At 41.3% G+C, this 23,085-nt stretch overlaps 1 protein-coding gene across 8 annotated transcripts in view; it reads left to right on the top strand.

Annotated features, from left to right (window-relative positions):
* DNAH11 (dynein axonemal heavy chain 11) overlaps positions 1 to 23,085 on the top strand; it is a 278,479-nt gene that overhangs the window by 234,392 nt on the left and 21,002 nt on the right. For all 8 annotated transcript variants that reach the window (XM_039523273.1, XM_039523275.1, XM_039523274.1 and 5 more), the window contains 10 exons: positions 208 to 412; positions 2,097 to 2,261; positions 6,352 to 6,492; positions 7,199 to 7,369; positions 9,601 to 9,723; positions 10,289 to 10,482; positions 11,937 to 12,085; positions 13,075 to 13,202; positions 16,533 to 16,760; positions 21,623 to 21,814. In XM_039523273.1, the coding sequence (XP_039379207.1) occupies positions 208 to 412; positions 2,097 to 2,261; positions 6,352 to 6,492; positions 7,199 to 7,369; positions 9,601 to 9,723; positions 10,289 to 10,482; positions 11,937 to 12,085; positions 13,075 to 13,202; positions 16,533 to 16,760; positions 21,623 to 21,814 (1,696 nt within the window). The remainder of the gene's footprint in view (positions 1 to 207; positions 413 to 2,096; positions 2,262 to 6,351; positions 6,493 to 7,198; positions 7,370 to 9,600; positions 9,724 to 10,288; positions 10,483 to 11,936; positions 12,086 to 13,074; positions 13,203 to 16,532; positions 16,761 to 21,622; positions 21,815 to 23,085) is intronic.

Raw genomic sequence — 23,085 nt, forward strand, 5'->3', positions numbered from 1 at the left:
AAATGGTGGGTGAGAGTTTAAACTTCATTTGCTTTAGGTGAATTTTATCATCATGTTGTGTCTCAAACTGCAAGTATTGAGCATTTGGTTTGTGTCTGTTTTCTGTGGCATTAAACTTGTACAGTACTGGTCTTATGTAATGTAGGATATTTGTGAATTGCTTTATTCAGTACTGTTCCCATCACTTTGCATGTTAACTATTGTCAGGTATATCAAGATTGAAGACAAAGAATGTGAGTTCAACAAGAATTTCCGTCTGATCCTTCACACGAAGCTTGCTAACCCTCACTATCAGCCAGAATTACAGGCTCAGACCACCCTCATTAATTTCACTGTCACAAGGGATGGGCTAGAAGAGCAGCTGTTGGCTGAGGTTGTTAGTGTTGAAAGACCTGAGTTAGAAAAACTTAAGGTGAGACCACCTTTTGACCAGTCGGTTTCTGTTCCTCAGGGTCTACGGCCAGCATTAATATACCCATTTGAATCTACTGAGGAGTGATTGTCAATAACTTCTATATCAAGTAGATACCAAGAGGTGCATGAATCACTTGCTGGAGTCCCACTGAGTTCTCAACTCTGCAAGTTGTGGAGTTTTGTTCTAACATAAAGTACCACTAGAATTTATATATCACGATCTTATTACTATTTTTCTTTCTGCTCTTCCATTTTCACCATGTCTGTGAATGGTGAAATGGATTAACCCCGTTCAGTGTATTTTGTGAGTCAATGGTCTTGAGCCAATAAGCAAAAACTAAATTTCATGCCAACCTATAAGAGGCTATGACTGCACTAGTAGGCTTTAGGGCATTGGGTTAATTGTACTAAGAATCTATTCTTGCTATTTGTGCAATGCAGAAATGTATTTATGGCAATAATAACACATTTTACAGTAATTTATGAACAGAAATATTTTTATAAATGGTTGAAAAGGGGTCTTGATTAGATTTGTCGTATGATTACTGGATGTTAAATGAAAGATTAAAAATATATAGGTGAAAAATTAAAAATAAAAGTACTTCATATTGCTATAGCACATTTCTTCTAAAGATCTTGAAACACTTTGCAGACTCAAATGAGTCAAGCCTCACAACACGAGTAGGAAGTTGAGACTATTTTACCCATTTACAGAAGAGTAAACTGTGGTACAGATGTTAAATTACTTGTCAAGGAACAGAGCTGGGAACATAGTCCTGAAAACTTCTGAGCCAGATTCTCCCTTGCATCTGAGCTCTGCTTGGGGCAGAGTTGTGGGGAAAGCTGTCGGGGATGCAGTTATGCTTCCCTGATCATCTGAGTTATTTTCTGCCAGCCTCATGGTCCAGTAGAGTGCCCCTAGTAAGGGACCATATGCTGATTGGGTGTTCCCCCTAAGGGATCATAAACCAATGGATGATCAAGGTACCAGAGCAGACCTCTGCCATGCTTTATCTGCTATAGCCTGCAAGCTGAGGTGAGGGGGAAGTGGCTAATGCAAGAGATGGCTCCATCAGCTTTACAGGGGAATTTCCTCTGCTGGGGAATTCTCCACTTGCCAGTTATGACCAGATCCTGCTCACTTCGTGCAACCTTGAGAAGAATACGGTGGTTAGAGCAGAATCAAGAATCAAGCCAGGTTCTTGGTGCCGTGCTTTCATGTTTGACCATGCTCAGGGCCACCCAGAGGATTCAGGGGGCCTGGGACAAAGCGGGGGAGCTGCGGCGCTTGTACTCACCTGGCGGTGGTCCGGGTCTTCGGCGGTATTTTGGTGGCAGGGGGCCCTTCAGTCGCTCCCTGTCTTCGGCAGCACTGAAGGGACCCCCCGCCGTCGAAATGCCACTGAAGACCCGGACCACTGCCAGGCCAGGGCTCGCGGGACCCAGGGCAAATTGCCCCACTTGCCCCCTCCCGGCAGCCCTGACCATGCTTTCCTCCTGACTGGTTGTTATAATTGTAACATACTTTTTCGTTAGAATAGAAGATACCATCTCTTTTTCAGAAACAAAACTGAAATAGAATGATGTGACAGAATGGAGAATAAAGGCCATAGAGTCTGCAAAACAAAGGGTCATCCTTTGCTGCTGTTATTTAAGTCTAAATTTTTCATTCCCCTTATTAGTCTCTCCTGACCAAGCAACAGAATGATTTCAAGATTGAGCTGAAGCACCTGGAGGATGATCTTTTGCTTCGTCTGTCAGCTGCTGAGGGTAGTTTCTTGGGTGACACGGAACTGGTAGAGAAACTTGAATCAACAAAGTCTACAGCGGCAGAAATAGAGCACAAGGCAGTAACAATTTCTGTTCTTTTATTAGTTTTAAAAGTTACCTGTAAAATTCAAATTATTAATTTCATATTTTAAAATGAGGAGTTTTTAGAATTATCCACAAGTAGACTTTGCTTTGTTTTAATGTTGCTGTCATGCTTAGTTGTTTGGTAAATGCTTTATATGCAACGACTATATTAGTGGCATGTGACTGGTCACATAAATCACATGGTATAATTTTTGCTCTCTGGTTGCATGCCTGAAACTTCATAAACAGGATGAGCACTAGTGGCATGAATTGTGATTAAACATATTTGTCACAAATGAATATGGGTACTCTCAAAAAGAACTGCCATTCCCTAACATTTAAGTGAATGGAAGGTCAATATGTATGAAAGCTCATGAAATGCAAAGGGATATGAATGTGGCTGAATCCAAAATCATTTCAAAATCTAAGAAACCTGCTTTCAAGTAATTTTTCTCACTATTTGCCTCCTCTGAGACTAATTAACAGACTAGCTAGAGATGATAAGAACGGCCATACTAGGTCAGACTAATAGTCCATCTAACCCAGTATCCTGTCTTCTAACAGTGGCCAATGCCAGGTGTTTCGGAAGGAATGAACAGAACAGGCAATCTTCAAGTGATCCATCCCCTGTCGCCCACTCCCAGCTTCTGGCAAATCAGAGGCTATGGACACCCAAAGCATGGGGTTGCATCCCTGACCATCTTGGCTAATCGCCATTGATGGACCTATCCTCCATGAATTGATCTAATTCTTTTTTGAACCCTGCTATAGTTTTGGCCTTCACAACATCCCTTCACAATGAGTTCCACAGGTTGTGTGTTGTGTAAAGAAGTACTTCCTTTTGTTTGTTATAAACTTGCTGCTCATTAATTTCATTGGGTGACCACTGGTTCTTGTGCAATGTGAAGAAGTAAATAACACTTCCTTATTCTCTTTCTCCACACCATTCACAATTTTATAGACCTCTGTCATATCCCCAGTTAATTGTCTCTTTTCCAACCTAAAAAGTCCCAGTCTTTTTAGTCTCTCCTCATATGGAAGCTGTTCCATACCTTTAATAATTTTTGTTGCCCTTCCCTGGACCTTTTCCAATTCTAATATATGTTTTTTGAGATGGAGTGACCAGAACTGTATGTAGTATGCAAAGTGAGGGTGTACCTTGGATTTATATAGTGGCATTATGATATTTTCTGTCTTATCTATTCCTTTCCTAATGGTTCCTAACATTCAGTTAGCTTTTTATTCTGCTGCTTCATATTGAGCAGATGTTTTCAGAGAACTATCCACAATCATTCCAAGATCTCCTTTTTCAAATGTTAACAGCTAATTTAGATCCCATCATTTTATATGTATAATTGGGATTATGTTTTCCAATGTGCATTACTTCGCACTTATCAACACTGAATTACATCGGTCATTTTGTTGCCCAGTCACCCAGTTTTGTGAGATCCCTTTGCAAATCTTCATAGTCTGCTTGGTACTTAATTATCTTGAGTAATTTTGCATTATCTGCAAATTTTGCCACCTTGCTGTTTACCCCTTTTTCTAATAATTTATGAATGTGTTGAACAGAACTGGTCCCAGTACAGGTTCCTGAGGGACACCACTACTCATCTCTCACCACTCTGAAAACTGACCATTTATTCTTATCCTTTGTTTCCTGTCTTTTAACTTGTTACTGATCCATAAGAGGACCTTCCCTCTTATCCCATGACTGCTTACTTTGGTTAAGAACCTTTGGTGAGGGACCTTGTCAAAGGCTTTCTGAAAGTCCAAATAAATTTTATCCACTGGATCTCCCATATCCACATGTTTGTTGACACCCCACCACCACCACCACCACTCAAAGAATTTTAATAGATTGGTGAGGCATTATTTCCCTTTACAAAAGCTGTGTTGACTCTGCCCACAAATTGTGTTCATTTATGTGTCTGATAATTCTAGGGGTTTTTTTAACTATAGTTTCAAGCAATTTGCTTGGTACTGAAGTTAGGATTACCAGCCTATAATTGCCAGGATCGCCTCTGGAGCCCTTTTTAAAAATTTGTGTCATATTAGCTATCCTCCAGTCATCTGGTACAGAACCTGATTTAAATGATCAATTACATCCCACAGTTAGTAGTTGTGCAATTTCATATTTGAGTTCCCTCAGAATTCTTGGGTGAATGCCATCTGGTCCTGGTGATGTACTATTGTTTAATTTATTAGTTTGTTCCAAAACCACCTCTATTGATATCTCAATCTGGGACAGTTCCTCAGATATGTCACCAAAAAAGAATGGCCCAGGTGTGGGAATCTCCCTCACATCCTCTGCAGTGAAGACTGATGCAAATAATTCATTTAGCTTCTCCGCAATGGCCTTATCTTCCTTGAGTGCTCCTTTAGCACATCGATCGTCCAGTGGCCCCACTGATTGTTTGGCAGGCTTTCTTCTTCTGATGTACTTTACAAAAAATCGTTGTTAGTTTTTAAGTCTTTTGTTAGTTGCTCTTCAGATTCTTTTTTTGACTGCCTAATTATACTTTTACACTTGACTTGCCAGAGTTTATGCTCCATTCTATTTTCCTCAGTAGGATTTTACTTCCAATTTTTAACCATGCCTTTTACTTTGTTGTTTAGTCATGGTGACACTTTTCGGTCCTCTTCCTATGTTTTTTTAATTTGGGGTATACGTTTCATTTGAGCCTCTATTATGATTTTTTTTAAAAAGTTTCCATGCAGCTTGCAGGCATTTCACTTTTGTGACTGTACTTCTAATTTCCGTTTAACTAGCTTCCTTATTTTTGTGTAGTTCCCTTTCCTAAATGCTACTGTGGTGGGCTTCTTTGATGTCCCCCCTGCAACAAGGATTTAATTATGCTATGGTTGCTATTACCAGGCAGTTTAGCTATATTCATCTCTGGGACCAGATCCTGTGCTGCACTTAGGACTAAATCAAGAATTGCCTCTCCCCTTGTGAGTTTCAGGATTAGCTGCCCCAAAAAGCAGTCACCTTTGGTGTCAAGAAACTTTATCTCTGCTTCTAGTCCTGAGGTGACGTGTACCCATTCGTTACGGGAATAATTGAAATCTCCCATTATTATTAGAGATGCTATAAAAATAGAAAACACAGTCTCCCAGAGCATTTCATAATCACCATCACTGTCCTGCTCAGGTAGCTGGTAGTATTTTCCTACTGCTATATTCCTATTATTCAAGCATGGAATTTCTATCCATAGAGATTCTGTGGTACCATTTGATTCATTGAAGATTTGACTCTATTCCTTCTTTCACATATAATGCCACTCTTCCACCAGCACAACCTACTCTCTCATTCCTATATATTTTGTACCCTGGTATTACCATATCCTATTGATTATCATCAAGCCACCAAGTTTCTGTGTTGCATATTATATCAATATCCTCATTTAATACCAGGCACTCAACTTCACCCACCTTAGCATGATGATGGGCTTGACTAATAAGTTACTTAATAAAATAAAGGCAAGTTTATAGTATTTCCATGCAACCAACCTTTCTGCATCAAGAAAACAAATTTAAAACTCACACCACTGACATAATAACTTCTCTTAAACTGCTGTTTTAAAATTATAGTAATGAAGATCAGATCAAATCTGATTTCTAGCCAGCAAGCCTGGAGTGGGCTGTCCAATTTAATTCTACCTTTGCCAAACAGTTTTTATTGTTTCAGATATGTCAGCTGTATCCATGTTGTGTTTCTCACTTTGCGGTGTTAAGAATTTGTCAATTACATATATGTGACTTAGGCTATGTCTGCACTTAAAATGCTACAGCTGTAGCGCTTCAGTGTAAACACTACAGTGATGGGAGAGAGGGGGGTAATCCATCTTCCCAAGAGGTGATAACTAGATTGATGGAAGAAGTCTTCTGTTGACCTAGCACTGTCTACACAAGGGGTTAGGTCGGCTTAACTACGTCTCTTAGGGGTATGCATTTTTCACACTCCTGAGAGACGTATCTATGCCTATGTAACTTTTCACTTTAGATCAGCCCTTAATTATTCGGATCAGTGTAATAGTTATAATAGATTTAAAAATGAACTAGGTAACTATCATCTTACAGGTAGCTGAAGCAAAAGAAAATGAAGTTAAAATTAATGAGGCCCGAGAGCATTACAGGCCAGCAGCTTTGAGAGCGTCTCTTCTTTACTTTGTCGTTAATGACCTGGGCAAAATCAACCCCATCTATCAGTTCTCACTGAAGGTAAAGCTTTATTTCTGGTGTGATACAAAAGACCAAGCATGGGGGTTTGATTACAGCAATTAGCAACAATTTATATTTGTATCAGCTATTAATATTTGCTACTTAAGGGGTGTTTGTGTGTGTGAGTGAGGGTTGTGCATTTTCCCACCAATTCCTCACAATATTGAACTTCCCAATAATCTCTCTTTTGTCAGATGTTTACATTCTGATTATGTGAGTAATGCTTACATTATTTTTGTTAAATCTTCCTGCAAGGCCAAATGAATAGTGAGATTTGAAGCATTCACTAAACAATGTATTACAATAAATATACTAAAAGTGACTGGCTGAGGACAGAAAGTCTACTTCCTTGAAACCACCAGCCTTTTCACTTTGAGGGAATATGTCAGTTTTAGGATGTCCAGTGGGTGGGAAAGATTGGTGGAGTCAGTCAACATATATTGTTTGCTCCTGAGTTAAATGTGTAGACTGAAAAATGTTGTCATTTTGTGATCCCCAACCTCTTCCCTCCCTCTCCCCCCACCTTGGAGAAAACTTTCTCCAAGCCTACTCTTTCGGGGCAGCGGGGGTGATCTTGCACAGTGTCTCCATTTTGTACTGCTCAGGCACTTACTTTGAAAAGCCTTACATTGGAGAACTATTAAATTGTTCTGAAAAACAAACAAACAAAAATCCTATTAAAAACCGTGATCCTACATCTCATTAGGCCTTCAATACAGTCTTTCATAAAGCAATTGTTCGGGCTGAAGCATCAGAGGATCTTCAGGGGCACATCACCAACCTGATAGAAGCTATTACATACTCTGCCTTCCTTTACACCAATCAGGGACTATTTGAAAAGGATAAACTCACCTTCCTAGCCCAGACAACGTTTCAGGTAAGGGGGGGAGGGGGATTCAGGCAGTAGTGGTGGGGAGTGTGGTTTATTTTACCTATTTCTTATTTACAAGAAAATATCAGTGTCGGAGGATACATCATATCTTCCTGTACAGCACCTAACATACTGTGAATGCTACTGCAATATAAATAATATTATTAACTTCCACAGCTATTTTATGTAAGTCTTTATTTTCTTTGAGCATTTAAAAATGTTGTTATACTCCTCTGTGTACATTATAGGGATGAAAATTATGGAAGTGCTGCTTGCAGTTCCCTAGGTATGGTTGTGTAGAATTGGGCACTTATAGCAGAGATTCTCCAAGTAATAAAAATATCTTTTGATTTCAGGCTGAGATTATATATAAAGATTCAGGACAGGTAGGATACAAGTAAATAATAAGTAGGTCCTGACCCATCAGCCCCTGATCTTAGGGCTGGGTGAGACAGATTACACCCCCTTAGGGCCGGCTCCAGACCCCAGCGCGCCAAGCAGGCGCGTGGGGCGGCATTGTCCGGGTAGGGCGGCATTTGGCTCCTGCGGACCTTACGCAGTCATGCCTGCGGGAGGTCCACCGGAGCCCGGGACGAGCGGACCTGCCGCAGGCATGACTGCGGAGGGTCCCCTCTTCCTGCGGCTCCGCTTGAGCTCCCGCAGGCATGACTGCGGCAGGTGCGCTGGTCCCGCGGCTCAGACGGAGCTCCTGCAGGCATGCCTGCAGATGCTCTAACGGAGCCGCGAACCAGCGCACCCGCCGCAGACACTTCTGCCCCGGCCGCGGGACCGGGGAAGGGTGGCGCTGCGCGCCGCCCTGCTTGGGGCGCCATAATTTATAGAGCCGCCCCTGCACCCCCTACATCGTTTGCCTTTCTGACAATTTGGTCCCCCGGTCAGCAAGTGTGTGTGACTCTTGGGTCACAGGCTTTCTTTTGTCCATTTCAAAGTTCCTTTGTTCAAGAGTTCCTGCCTGAAGACCTGAGGTTTTGAGAAGATCTCTTGAACCTGGTCAGATTTCTGATGCATTTCTCCAGAGGTGATAGGAGGTAGTCTTCCAACAGTGAAGTCACTGTATTGGTCATCTGAGCACTAGGAAATTGAATTAGTCATTCCTGGGTAGCTGGGGAGAACTCCAGCTGGAATTAACTCTCAGGATAGAGATGGGTTTCAGAGTGGTAGCTGTGTTAGTCTGATCAGCAAAAACAGCAAGGAGTTGTTATGACACCTTAGAGACTAATCAATTTATTTGGGCATACACTGTAATTCCCATTCTTCACAGTGTGCAAGGAGAGGAGAGACAGCACAGATAATGGTGGTAAGCGTTTAGTTAAAAAGACACATTTGAATTCAATATTTTTATTGTACATTCAACCTATGGGCTAGATTTGTCTCCCCCGATATAGTTTTGTGGTATTCCTGATGTGTTTAACTTCTGCAGATACTTAAGCTTTCATTTAAAAAGTTGCCACCCCTTCTCATTGCAAAAAAAAACATTCCAAATGAGTCATTGTGGTCTCCCTGGGTCTAAAGAGAGCCTAGAACAATGACTCTGACAAGTGTGAATTTCCTGTCCCTCAATATGTGTTTAAAGGGGGTGGAGGCCAAATGTAGGGAGTTGTATGGAACTCAGGTTTCCTTAGCCACTTGGGTAGTGCTATTTTAAAAAAAAAAAATCTTGTACAATCGAAGCCCAGAATAACTCTGATCTTTAAGAACTATGGTTTAAATTTGTTTTTTTTCATATAACAACTCTTTTTACTCTAGCTTAAAGAATCAGAAATCATAGCTATTATTGTAATCTAGCTATTTTTAAAGGACTTGGGTGTTACTGCTAGCATAGAGCATAATGACAATTTTCACTTCTTCAAAATTATTTAGTTCAGAGGTTGTTGGTGGTTTTTTTTGGTGTCTGTTTAACAGTCTGAGGCAAGTTCTGCAGTGTGTACTACAAACGTAAGGCTAAGTTTGAAAATGTAATCTATTACCTTTGTGAATAATGAAGGTCTAAGAATTGATCTCACTCCATTACTTCTCTTATAATATATTTCTATTCATTATTTTAAAATAATTGACTAAAGCTAAATTCTTGTATTGAAGCTACAGAAGATTGTCACCAGAATTTTCAGTGCTTTATGCTGCCTATTCAATAATGTCTGTTGAGTGGTAAATGCTTTAAGTCACAAGTGACTGCCAAGTAAACCTGATGACCTTTTTCAATTTTGTATGCTGTCAAGATTCTGCTGAGAAGTAAAGAGATAGAACTCCTTGAATTGGATTTCCTGCTTCGATTCACAGTCGAACACACTCACAAGAGCCCTGTTGACTTTTTAACTCCTCAGTCATGGAGTGCCATTAGGGTAGGTTTGGAGAATTGTTTTTCAGTTCTAAATTTTATTTCATGTTGTTTCTGGAGACTTCCTAGAGCTAAATAATGTCAGATAAAGTCATATATTCCATAGTAAATTTTAATACAACCTGCAGTGCTGTTGAATGAGTTGTCCTTGCATTTTAATTTTTTTCCCCTGAGATGATAAAATCATATATTTATTTCATGTGGAAATGCTGATTTTCTATAATCTCGGCATTCCTCCAGGAACGTAATTCTAATCTTCACACAGTTTCTTACTCTCAGAAAAAACTAATCTTATGTGTTACAGTGTGTGGTAGATGGGTATTTAACTGTAAACAGATTGTATGGAGATATGAAATGGGGTAATCTTTTACCAAAAAAAAACATTTATTAATATAGGCTGTAAGTATAAATTGTGCTTTAAATTAGGCCATAGGTGTCAAATAATATTACTAGTACTAGTAAATGTAAAATGTATTTAATTATCACCCCAGCTATATTATTAGTAAAATGTATTTCATTATCACCCCAACTGTACGTCATGGGCATATCACCCGTTTGGTGTGTTCCAGGCCATTGCTCTAATGGATGAGTTCCGAGGGTTAGACAGAGATATCGAAGGGTCTCCTAAAAGATGGAAGAAATGGGTGGACTCAGAATGCCCAGAAAAGGAAAAGTTCCCGCAGGAATGGAAAAACAAAAGCTCTCTTCAGAAACTTATCATATTGAGGGCACTGCGCCCAGATAGAATGACCTATGCTCTTAGGTACGGTCTTTGACATTGTGTGTATCCATGGAACCACACGTGAAGATGGCTTATTGGATGTGTAGCCCACTGTGCTGAACTTTTCAATTATGGGAATCTAATTTACAAGCTATGTGGTCAGTCAGAGCCTGAGATTGATTATTGGCCTTTGTGGCAATAGTACCTATCTATTCCTCATAGGCCCATCTATTCTTTTTCAGGTATTTGTGAAAAGGTGGTGGGATCAGATGGGGGCGATTGACTGTTTATAGGGAATTGGCTTACTTATTTATAGATTTATAGATTGATGATTTTATTAGATTCTATACATGTGCCCTGAGCCACAAGGAGGGCCTCATTTATAATTTAAAAAAAAAATCTATGGTCCTGACTGCCCACTTTTTAGTCATATTTCTCTCTTAATATTCATTCTTTTTCTAGGGACAGCAGTTAGATTCATGGGATGGTAATTCTCCATCTCACTCTTCTTTAAAAATCTGTGATCCTCAAAACATTTCAGCCTTGTATACTTATCCAAACCCTCCGAGATCTTTTTAAAATCCCTTGCCTCCCAGAGAATGGTACTTTTCGCCCGACTGCCCAAACCCTACCAGCTATGCTACCATAGGTGCTGGAACTAGGGGTGCTGCGGGTGTGGCAGCACCCCCTGGCTTGAAGCGGTTTCCATTATATACTGGGTTTGAAGTTTTGTTCAGTGGCTTTCAGCACCCCCACTATACAAATTGTTCCAGCACCCCCGTATGCTACCCATGCTCACACCTTCCTAGGAAGAAGCATTCCCTTACTTGCTGTGCCTAGCTGGCCTTTCTGTCACATAGTCATTGTCCCCTTTCCTGAACAGACATATGCCAGATTTTTCTGTACCCTCTTTACCACCTGGCTGCCCTTCCCTTCCCTCCCTTAGCTTGCTTCCCTGACACCTTTCTTTAATGAAACTGCTACTAGCCTAGAAGCAGCAGGTTATGTAGTCTGAGAAGAACTCAGGACCAGGGGCGGCTCTAGGCACCACAAAACAAGCTGGTGCCTAGGGCGGCAAAATCTAGGGGGCGTCCCCTGCGGCCGGGGGGAGGCAGCAGGCTGGGCCGGCGGACCTGCCGCAGTCATGCCTGCGGGAGGTGCACCGGAGCCCCGGGACGACTGGACCTGCCGCAGGCATGACTGCGGAGGGGGCGCTCGTCCCGCGGCTCGGCTGGACCTCCCGCAGGCATGACTGCGGCAGCTCAAGCGGAGCCGCCGGACCTGCGAACCGTCTGCAGCCGCGGGAGGTCCAGCCGAGACACGCGGGACCAGCGGACCCTCCGCAGTCATGCCCGCGGGAGGTCCGCGGCTCCGGGGCGCCTCCCAGGCATGACTGCTTGGTGCGGCCAAAAACGTAGAGCCGCCCCTGCTCAGGACCCAAGTCTGTAATTGTGAATATTCTTGGTGTCTTCAGTTTATACTTTATATTTATATAGAAACTTTGTGGAGGAAAAACTAGGCTCCAAGTACGTGGAGAGCACCAGGATGGACTTAGCAAAATTATATGAAGACAGCAGTCCAGCCACTCCAGTGTTTTTCATCCTCTCCCCTGGAGTAGACCCTCTTAAAGATGTGGAGACACTTGGTGAGTCTGTTTTCAATAGGGGTTGTGCTTGCACAGGAGAAGGAAAGTAAATATCTATAGGCCCAATCCTGCTGGGCATTGAAGACAATGGGACTTTGGGCTTTGGTTTAAAGGGAGCAGGATTGGGTCCTAAATTTTAAAATCTTAAACAAAACCAAAACAATGTGTCTTCATAAAAGAATAGAAATTAATATGACAAAATTGGGCCGGGTTTATTTTTAACAAAAGAGTTAAGTTGTAAAGTTTCCCCCCCCCCACCTATTTGTGGTAAATGGAGCGGATGAAAAGTGCAAGGCTATTAGCACTATAGTATGAAGAAATTTTTAGACTGAACATTCCTCTGCTTGGCATAATGCAAGTTTCTTTTGTACTGTTTTCTACCTTTTGACTAGATGAGGGCCAGAGGGCAATTTTCTCCATGCTCATGTAATCTTGTGCCCCCTGTGACTAAATAATGGTCATTATACAAACTATATTCAATTGTGTAAAGCACTGTCGCTTTATACTTAGGATTACTATTCCCCACAGACTACACTGAGAATACCAGGTTAATACAGCTGTGACCTGACTGTGCTCAATTTAAACTCAGGCCTCACAAGGTGAGAAGCTTGTGCATTTACCCACTGAACCAATCAGTTAAAAAACTGATGTGATATCTACCACATGTTGCTCCTTTTTTATAAGGGAATTGCTTTGTACCCCCTGTAAGAGTTTCTAAAGCTCAGTAACAATGCCTAACATCTATCAAAATGTCAAAAGGTTCATTATCTTAAAACCAAGGGAACAGATTTCTGCAGGCTTTTTTTAATACCAGCAATAAGGCTGCTGTTGAGAGCTCGCAATTTCGCTTGTTGAAATTGTAAAGGTTTAGTGAAGTGCTTCAGAAGAACTAATATATATTGCACCAGTGATAGTGAAATTAATGAGTTGTTATCATTTTTTCCCCTTTCTGCTCTGTTCGTTTCCTACCCCCATCACTTCCCTTATAGGCAAAAAACTTGGGTTTACAATCGACTCTGGAAAATTCCATAATATCTCTTTAGGACAAGGTCAAGAGATGGTGGCAGAAGAGGCACTAGAGGAGGCTGCCACACATGGGCATTGGGTCATTCTCCAAGTAAGTGTTAAACAGCACAATAGATGATATTGGTGCACTCAGTTAGGTGAATGGCTGTTTGCGCTAGTGAAGTGACTGCAAGGTAAGGATTGTCCAACAAGGTACAACTTTCTGTGGAATTCAAAAAGGCAACAAACAGAACATTTTGTTTTGTTTTTCTTTTGCCTTTGTAAACGACAGGGTAAATGTTCACATATATTGAGTGTTCATGGCATTCTGCCTTTACCCTCACAATTACAAGCACTACCTTTGTATTTCCAATGGGGCCAAGAGAGATAATACAAGAAGGCTCCCTATGGCTAGGCATGATTATGTCCTCAGGAACACTCTTCTCCTACATAATTAAGAACTCTTGTTCCATTGAGTAGGCCATAATGGAGTCGTCTAATAAAATTAGAATGGCTAGCCCTTGGGAAGCTGTATAATCAGCACTGGAGTGCTGCTCTTCAGAGATAGCAGTAGCAGCTTTGGCTAGCATTGTGTGAATTGAGAATCCACTCTCTGCAACAAACAAAAAGCTCTTTACAACGCCCTGGTGAACTATCATTCTTGGTGCAGCCACAGAAGTTGACAGGAGCACTGGGATTGTTAGTGTCACTAACGTAAGGTGCTGTGACCAGCAGCTTTACATTGTATTTTATAGTGTGCTAATATATGTAATGGTCACATTGTCCTGAAACACTACTGGAAGTGTTGGTTCCAGGCCTTGCCAATAAAAGAGATTAGGGGAGCCACATTATTCCTTCCAATTCTATTTTTACACCATCAGCACTGCATCACCTTGTCAACCTAATTATCTGCTGCAAACGTTAGCTGCTGTTTAGCTGTTCTTGTAATAAAATAAATAATAGCAGTGACTAAAGGCCCCAGCAGAAGTCAGGGCCACATTGTGCTAGGCACTGTACTGAAACAGAGATAATATTTTTAAAAAATAATTGAGATTTTAATTATAACATTTTCACCATTTTTTCAGCTCGCTTTACCAGTGAGCTATTCAAGCTTATCTACCAGGAGGTGTGCCTTTCAGCTAATATTGATATAGTTCTTACTAAGTAAATATTGATATAGTTCTTACTAAGTAAAGCCATGGTAGTATCGGAGAAAACAGAGAGAGAAGGAGCTGAAAAGTGGTGGATTGCAATGGAATTTCAGTGCTCAGCACCTCACAGGCTCGGGCCTAGAAGCAGGGGTAATGAGGGCAGCCCAGTTTCAGCTGTGGCACACCTCTGAAGCCTCAGGTGACATAGGTGAAGGTTCAAGCTGCTTTTGGTGATATAGTGCTTTTCAGCTCTTCAGCTCGTGGTGCTTTTGTAGTCCAACAACCTAGAAAATCACACACCATTCTTGTCTAATATGCCCAGGCTGGTCACACCTGAAGCATACAAAGGGTCCCCCTCAGCCACCATCTTTGAGGGCTTCCACTAGACTGTGGGACTACCCCAGCCCCCTGTAGCTCTTGTATATTACCCCATTTTTGGCCATTTGAAAATGTTCCCTTTGAGAGCTTCCCTGGGCCACCACCTTTGGCTTCCCCTCAGTTTACCATCCTGCCCTGGCTGCTTGTCTCCCTTGGCCTCAAAGAAGGCCTCTGCCCATTCAACAGCTTCTCCGTTCTCTCCCCCGCCCCCAGGCCAGCTGAAAGCATCTCACCCAGCTGTTGGCTTCCAAGGGGACAATCTTTAGGAACTGATCCAGGACAATTTGGTCCATGATTCTCTCTCTCTCTCTCCAGCTGGCCTTGGGGCAGAGCCACGGAGGCATGAGATCCTGTAATTTCTGAGCCACCACTCGTGGCTGTGCCTGTCACGAAAATGGTTCTACCTGAAACCAGTGTTTCTAGGCCTCTGGAGCCAGTCCCTCTCGATCCAGAATGGCCACCTTCACTGCCAGATAGGAGATCATGTGCTCTTTGCTTATTGCTCAGTAAGTGGCCTGAGCTTTGCCCATCAGAAATGGTGCTACATGAGCCACCCAGGTTGATCCTTCTCATCCTGTGTTGCTTGCCACTCTCTCAAACACTCAGAGGAAGCCTTTGGTATTGTGTTTTGGTCCCTGCTTTGGCAGGCCTGAGGCCAGCCAGCTCATGGTTCCATCACCAACCATGTTGCCCGGCATCCCTTATCCCAACTGTTCTGTAACCACACTAGTTGTTGAAAGGGTGCATCTTGTCACCTCTGTTTAATGGCGAACTGTGCCTCCTACTGTTTCTTCAGGTTCTTCATCAATCGCATGAGCAGAACCTGGGTCTGCTGCTGCTGCTGTTCTTGTTGCCACTGTACTGTGACCATCTGCTGCTGTTGTCCTGTTATCAACAGGCAGATCGCAACCTCCATTTTTCCTCTTACCCACGCAAATGTGGTATGGGACAGTCTGTCATGGGCTCAGCTTTCTCTTCACTGGGCACCAAAGAGCCACCTTACTCCCTCCCCGCTAGTATCCAGGGCTGATGTGAGATGCCCACATTCTCCACCCTCTGTGACTCAACAAGCCTTCTCTCATATCTGAGAGGCATTCCCTGCCACACCCAGTCTCCTTTCCTTCAGGTATATTGTCCAAACATAAGCCAATAAACAAACAAGACACTAGCCCCTTAGCTCACCTTTTGTCCTACGGTTTCATGGACTCCCTTCCCCAGGATCTCTGATAATCCTGCTTCTGGCAGCCAGTCCTCCTTCAGCTCTGCTGCTCTTCTGGAATAGCAGCTCCAGGGCAACCTTCCTGGGCACCTGGCCTCTTACGCCAGTGGCCACCACAGGAGTTAGTGCCACTCCTCTGGGGTTCCTCTCCCCAGGCACAGTGTCCCAATCACTCCTCCTCTTCCTGCCCTGTGACAGGCCTTTATAGCCCCAGGTGTAGCACTTCCCCCTTCAACAGGATCACCTGGGTCCACCTGCTCTGACTCAGGGGAGCTGAGCCAAGTCTATTCACAGGGCCCAGCTGCCCCATGACAGGGCCCAGTTCCATAAAACACTTCGGTATGTGCTTAAGAGCTTTGCTGAACAGGGATGAAATTACTCATATGCTTAAAGTTAACCACGTGTTTTAGTGCCTTGCTAAATCAAGGCTTGAAACCTTCAGAGGCTAGTGAAATATCTGCTAATGTAACCGATGTCCTTCTTAGAATCTTTAATGTTTCTGCTTCTGCACCACCAGCTCATTTAATAGTGAAATGTCATTTGAAATGTCATTTGGAGTTGAGTGCCTGTTCCTTTTCATGAAACTGCCTTAACAGTGTTTTTAAAGCTATTTTTAACATGTGTGTATACTTTACTACTAAAATAATAAACCTATACTTATCTCACAATGAATACGTTACATGTTTTCCTACAGAATGTTCATCTGGTAGCCAAGTGGTTGGGGACCTTAGAGAAACTCCTTGAACAATACAGCAAAGGAAGCCACTCTGATTTCCGGGTCTTTATTAGTGCTGAACCAGCTCCAACCCCAGAAGAACACATCATCCCTCAAGGAATTCTAGAAAACTCAATTAAAATTACCAGTGAACCCCCTACTGGGGTGCTAGCTAATTTGCATGCTGCCCTCTACAACTTTGACCAGGTAAGGACAACATTTACATAATGTATGGGTTTGGGTTTTTTAATTACTACAAACTTTTGTAAATAACTGGTTACCAGGGCTGGGAGCTTGTTGCTGGGGTCACGATATCCATTCCATATGAAAACAAAGGTCACAGACGGTTAACCAGCTCTACCCTATCCTGCCTCCTTGTAATCAATTTCCCATCATCATGGGGCAAAGTGCTTCAGATACTATCCCTGATTGTATTTCCCAGTATTAGGTAGTAGAGCAGTATAGGGTTAACCAACACAATGCTTTCCTTTTGTCAGTCAGGGAAGCAGCACATCAGACATGTAACTGTATTGGCCACCTCAACATCAGAGAAGTGTCATGGCCCAGCATTTGATACTCTGCCTCCCAACTAGCAATCCAAGAGTGCCATGTCAGCTCCCCCTTTCCTACCATGACGTCTTCCAACCTGTGCTGGCTTCCCCACCACTGCAAATTCCTGACAGTGCCTGCTACATATAATCTTTCCACCCCTATTATTATTAGTAGTAGTAGCGGTAATAGTATTTTTAATTCTCACAAAGGGATTTTATAGCCCAAATCATGGTGGTGTATCCTTCTCTATTCTCAGTAGGTACCATGTGTCCATCCATTTCTTTTTCTTGGTAGCCCTAGCCCAGATCTGGTGATCTTCAGAACATACCCAACTGTTTTCCCAAGCTCTCCTGGAGGTGGATGGATGAGTTGATTGAGCGTGATTTGAGGGAGCAGGGAGGCTGGTTAGGTGATATGATGTTGGAAAGAGGCAAGAAGAAGTTTTATTCTTTGGTTAGATCTAAGGGTGTCACTGTATCTGGACACCCTACTTTTTTTTTTTAATGGATATTATGTAAATCTTGTTCATTCCAGCAGCACGTTACAGAAAGAACTGGCTTAGAGCCACTTGCAGAGTCTCCCAGTCTCTGGGATTCCCCAAATGTTGAAGAGTCTCCACACTGATTACTACAATACTTCAACACACTAGGCATGGCTGCTTAGTGTGTCAAACAGTCCTGGGGCAATGGGCAGCCAGCACAATGTAAGCCTTGCGACTGACATATACCATGCACATGCCGAGCAGACAAAGGCCAGTCTGAGCATCAGGCATGTATGTAAGTGGGACTTTGCACAGTTCAGGTGGCACAAAGTATGTATTCTGGCCACAGCTGGTCAAGTTCCCCTTGTACAAGGCAAAGTCCACAGGCAAAAATCTAGCTTGTACAGTGGGACTGGCTCCTGTGCCAGCCACTCCACCACTTCCACAGGCATGGGGGAAACAGTTAGCTACTGTGATAGTAAATTGGTATTACTGTAGATTGTTTAACTGAAAGGCATGTGAATGGTGATCTGTTTCAATGTAACAGCAATTCTGGGTCTTGAAAAGGTTGTATATTTCTTAATTTACGTACATTCACCTAAATTATAGAAACTCAAACTACATAAACTAAATTTCAATAAGACCTATTAATAATCTCTACAATGAAACCTCCAGGTAATTTTTTAAACCTCAGTCTTGTTCCTTTTTAAATATGGTGAATATTATTTTCTTTTATGATGATGAAGCAAAAACCCTTATTTCCTTACAGATGAATTCTAAGGTTGATGAATTAGATACTTAAGATGAATCATCTCTTTCACTTGCCTTTAATGTTAATATTTGTAACATTCTTGATCATCCATGTTAATGTATATGCCATAAGCCAGCAATATGACTGTAAACTGACAGAAAACAGTGATTGTTTATGCAGTATCTTGACTCTCTTATTGATAGCCTCTACGATTCATTTTATTATTTATTGTGACTTCAAGTTCATTGAGTGGCCTTTTTCTTTAGTTTTGAGTCTGATTGTAATATTACAGCCTTTTTTTTGCAAATCAACTGTTTTGACTCTATTTTGAAACTATAAAAAAGCCTTCTCGCAAAAAAAGAAACCCCAACACAATGTATATAACTAATTCATTAGTTGTCCCACCTCTCCCCAAAAGAAAAGCCTTAGTGAAGAATTTGACCTTACTCTAAAAGTCGAGTTGGTTGAGTAGACAACGTTTATGAACATTTGCTCCATTCTAAATGACTCTTGGACACACCGTGGGTTTTTATGCACAAATGCTGCATACCCTTTTTATGAATTCCTGTGCTTGTATACAGATAAGGGTATTTGCTGTTTGATGTTGGTCTTTCATTAGTCACCTGTATAAAATGTTTTGTAAAACTGCTGGGAAGGAGAGAACAGGAAGAGGAAGCAATGGCCAACTGACTCAGGGCCTTGCCAGCAGGGAGATGTAAGGGGAAAAGCAGCTTAAGAATGAGGGAATAGCATGCCTTGGTGTCCACCCCACAACCTATTTCTCCCTTGACACCCTGTTCCTCTTGGAGTCCCTTACTCTGGGAGGACTTGTAGATCACTTTCCAGTTTCAGTTCAGTTCAATTCTACAACTGGATAAGCTGTGCATACAGAATCAAGCTCATCCATCTCATTGACATGTGCAAAGGTAAAGACTATTATAACTGTATGTACTTTAGTATTCGAGTGATTCAAATATTTGATGTGCAGGAATTTTGTCTCTAGCACACAGGAAGGCAGGGCCTGAAGTTATTTGCCTTGATAAAAATGAGGCATGATGGTGAAAATTTTAAGTGCCACTGTTCTAAGGAACCCCTTTGGGCAACACAGAATTCATAGAGCTCCACACCAGGTTTTCTGGGCCAGAGAAATGGTGGTTATGATGTGAGGGCAGTAGAGGAAATGAAGGAGGAGATCCTGGAGAATTCCTAGGGGAAATAATTGTGTGTACTCTTGGTTAAGCAGACAGTTTTTATAGTGGCAATTTTTGTTGTACAACTATACAGTTTATAATACATCATCATCGCATTTATTTTTTTTAGTAGAAAGCTGAAATCAGGGCCGACTCCAGGTTTTCTGCTGCCCCAAGTGTGTGTGGGGGGGGCAGAAAAGCCGCGGCAGCACCATCGTGCCGCTCCACTCTTTGGAGGCAATTCGGTAGCTGGTCCTTCGCTCCGAGAGGGACTGAGGGACCCGCCGCCAAATTGCTGCCAAAGACCCGGACGTGCCGCCCCTTGGTATTGGCTGCCCCAAGCACCTGCTTCCTTAGCTGGTGCCTGGAGTTGGCCCTGGCTGAAATATATCGGTGAAGACTGTTTTTAGCAAAAGCATGTTGCACTGAGTTTTTAGCTAAAATATTACTGAGTTATGGGAAATGTTGTTATGCCTAGGAGGGTTGTTTATCTGAAACGTGAATCTTAAAGCTGGCACAAAGGAGAAATCATTGCAACTTTGATTTTCTGACACCTTAATTCATCCTGGGATGTTTAAAAGGCATCTAGTAAGAAATAGTTCTCATACAGACAGGACATCCTGGAATTTGAAGAGATCCTTTAATTTAACTGTGTTCTAAATTAAAACATGGCTCATTTGTTTTTTAAAGATTTGAACTGGATTATCAATTTCTAAAGGTGAGATTTTCAACAGGAAACTCTAGTTGTATTTTCTTATGGCTGTCAGGAGGGATAGCTCAGTGGTTTGAATATTGGACTCCTAAACCCAACGTTGGAAGTTCAAGCCTTGAGGGGGCCATTTGGGGATTTAGTTGGGGATCAGTTCTTTGAGCAGGGGGTTGGACTAGATGATCTCCTGAGGTCCCTTCCAACCCTGATATTCTGTGATGAATGGTGGTTGAGGTAAACATTTGCACTACAGACTCTTTGGCAGATATATCAAAACTAAGTTAAGTACTTACTGTCCTTATTATGTTTCTTGTAAAGTTATTTGATATTTCAGTAGGAGCAACTGCAGTTTTAAAAAATATTTCTTACACTATAGCCAGCCGCAGGAAGGACAAATTCTGTGTTGTGTGGATTTCTATATGAGGGTCAGGAAGATTGAGTCAGATTCATACATCCTACTCCAATATTGTATTTCAGATTACTTAATTCACTAATTTGCCCAGAAGAAATTTTGTTATAGGGCAATTTTGCTATTGATGCTCCCCACCATGAGATGTTTCCCAGTCTTTGTGTGGGGGAAACGTTCTCCTGCTCACAATTTCCTACTCATTCTTCCATTAGGGAAGGTGATTTGCCTTGACAACCAGAGATTTAGCCCCCAGAAATTGTGTATACCTAAGATGGATATCAAAAATCAATTGTAATATTAATTACTTCTTACACACAATTATAGCAATTCAAGAGTTTGGGGGTGCAATGAATGTAGATTCAGGATCATACTTTAGAAAAATATTTTTCTAAAGTTTGACTCAGGAACTTAAAAAAAAAAAAAAGAGCTGTACAGAAACTTCTATTTCCAAGTTTCTGTCAATGAAGTCTAAAGAAAACAAATTACAATTACCAAACATACCTTTTTTGGAAAAGGCACATAAAATCTGAGCGAGATTGATAACTTCTCTATGGAATTTTAAACTACTCTACAGAATTCTATAGTGGGAATACCATTCTCTGTGAGATTGTCTTTAAGGTGCTGTATTTTATAAAAAATATTCTCTATTAAATTATATGATTTTTGAGTAATATTTATAGAAACTTATTTAGTTTCTATAGTCTTATTGGGTTAAATCCTACTAAATTCTATAGGCCTCTTCCATAAGGGCAGTACAGTGCTCCTTCTTATATAAAAAGATAATTTATCTGGTCAACAATTCTGTTTAACTATAATAAAAAGTATATAAAGTGAAAAATACTTAGGCTCCAATCTTGCAAACACCGCTCCATTTGCTTAACTTCAAATGTGTGAGTAGTCCCATTGGCCCAAGTAAGCCAACTACGCCTATAATGTAATGGTCGTTGGATAAAAACATTGCTTTTCTTCTTTGGCAGGATACACTTGAATTGTGCTCCAGGGAGGCAGAGTTTAAAAGCATACTCTTTTCTCTGTGCTACTTTCATACTTGTGTGGCTGGGAGGCTCAAGTTTGGACCACAAGGCTGGAATCGAAGATATCCTTTCAATACCGGAGATCTCACCATTTGTGTCAATGTCCTCTACAACTATTTAGAGGCGCACACTAAAGTAAGAATTAGTGGTCAAGTAACCTCTTACCAAGATTGTTCTGAATCTGTCAGTCTTGGATACTGAAGGAGTGGGACATAATTTCTCTGTGCAGCTATTATTAAAATAGCTTACATTATATGCATCTATTGCTGACTATGAAAATATACCAGATCAAAGGTTTTTCAGCAGTGGATGCTTGAACTTCATAATATAGGTCAAACCAGTTCCACATCAGCAGCTTAGCGCAAAAAAAATGTCCTTCATTATGTTAACAAAAACAGTGGTTTACATGTGCATATATGCCAAATTCATTAGGCAGGTAATGAAGCATTTGCACAAATGTAATTACATACAGCAATTCTGACAGTTCATAACACTGCATTAATAATCACTACAATTAGTTCTGATGATGGAAGCAATTTACAACACGTCACATGTATAAATAATGGTGCATTTCCTGCATGTGTCATTATTATGTATTAAGGATACCACCTTGTTGTGACTTTCTCTGTAATGTTCCCCCGAGTGGAAGTTAAGGGTAGATGAGTGATTTTATTTCTAAGCGACAGCATATTTTACAGTTGTGTGGTTTAAATACTTGGTTAAAGTCATTTTTTAAGTTCTGTAAATCCAAAGCCTGAATAATAGCAATGGTTATTCAGCATTTCATGGGGTAGATAGTAAGTAGGTCCTCTGATACCGCCTTTTTCAATAGCTTAGATATTTCAGAGATCAGCAGAGGGTTTGTTTTTTTTTAAATTTGACGTTACCTTCAATGACATACATTTACTTGTGTGTCCCAGTTTGTAGTCATTACATGTATTTGTTTGTTTTCCCTTTTTTCTTTTCACTGATGCTTTTTGCTAATAGGACATGAAATTGAATTTCCTTCATTTGGTATTCAGGGTCACATTTGAAATAATTGCTTAATTTTATAGTGATGATTTAACAATGGTTCTCGTTTAGAAAATGACTCTGTAAAATCAGCTTATTCCAACCCTTATTTTTCTTTACTGATAAATCTCCTTTTCTCTTTAGGCTCTGTTCTCAAAATAACTACTCATAAGCTTAATAAGTAGCTACTAGTAGCTGAAAGCCATGCTGTCATATGGGTATAATTTGTAAAGTCGTGTGTGTTTTTAAAAAAAAATTAAAAAGAGGCCAAAAATGGCTGAGAATTTAAACATTGGTTGGTAACAGACCACGAATCTCAGCAATGATTGAATCTAATGATATTCTAAACAAAAAGAGCTCTCAATCATACTTCTTTTTGTTTCCATCACTTCACA

The sequence above is a fragment of the Mauremys reevesii genome, linkage group 2 (assembly GCF_016161935.1).
Source record: "Mauremys reevesii isolate NIE-2019 linkage group 2, ASM1616193v1, whole genome shotgun sequence".
NCBI classification, from domain to species: Eukaryota; Metazoa; Chordata; order Testudines; family Geoemydidae; genus Mauremys; species Mauremys reevesii.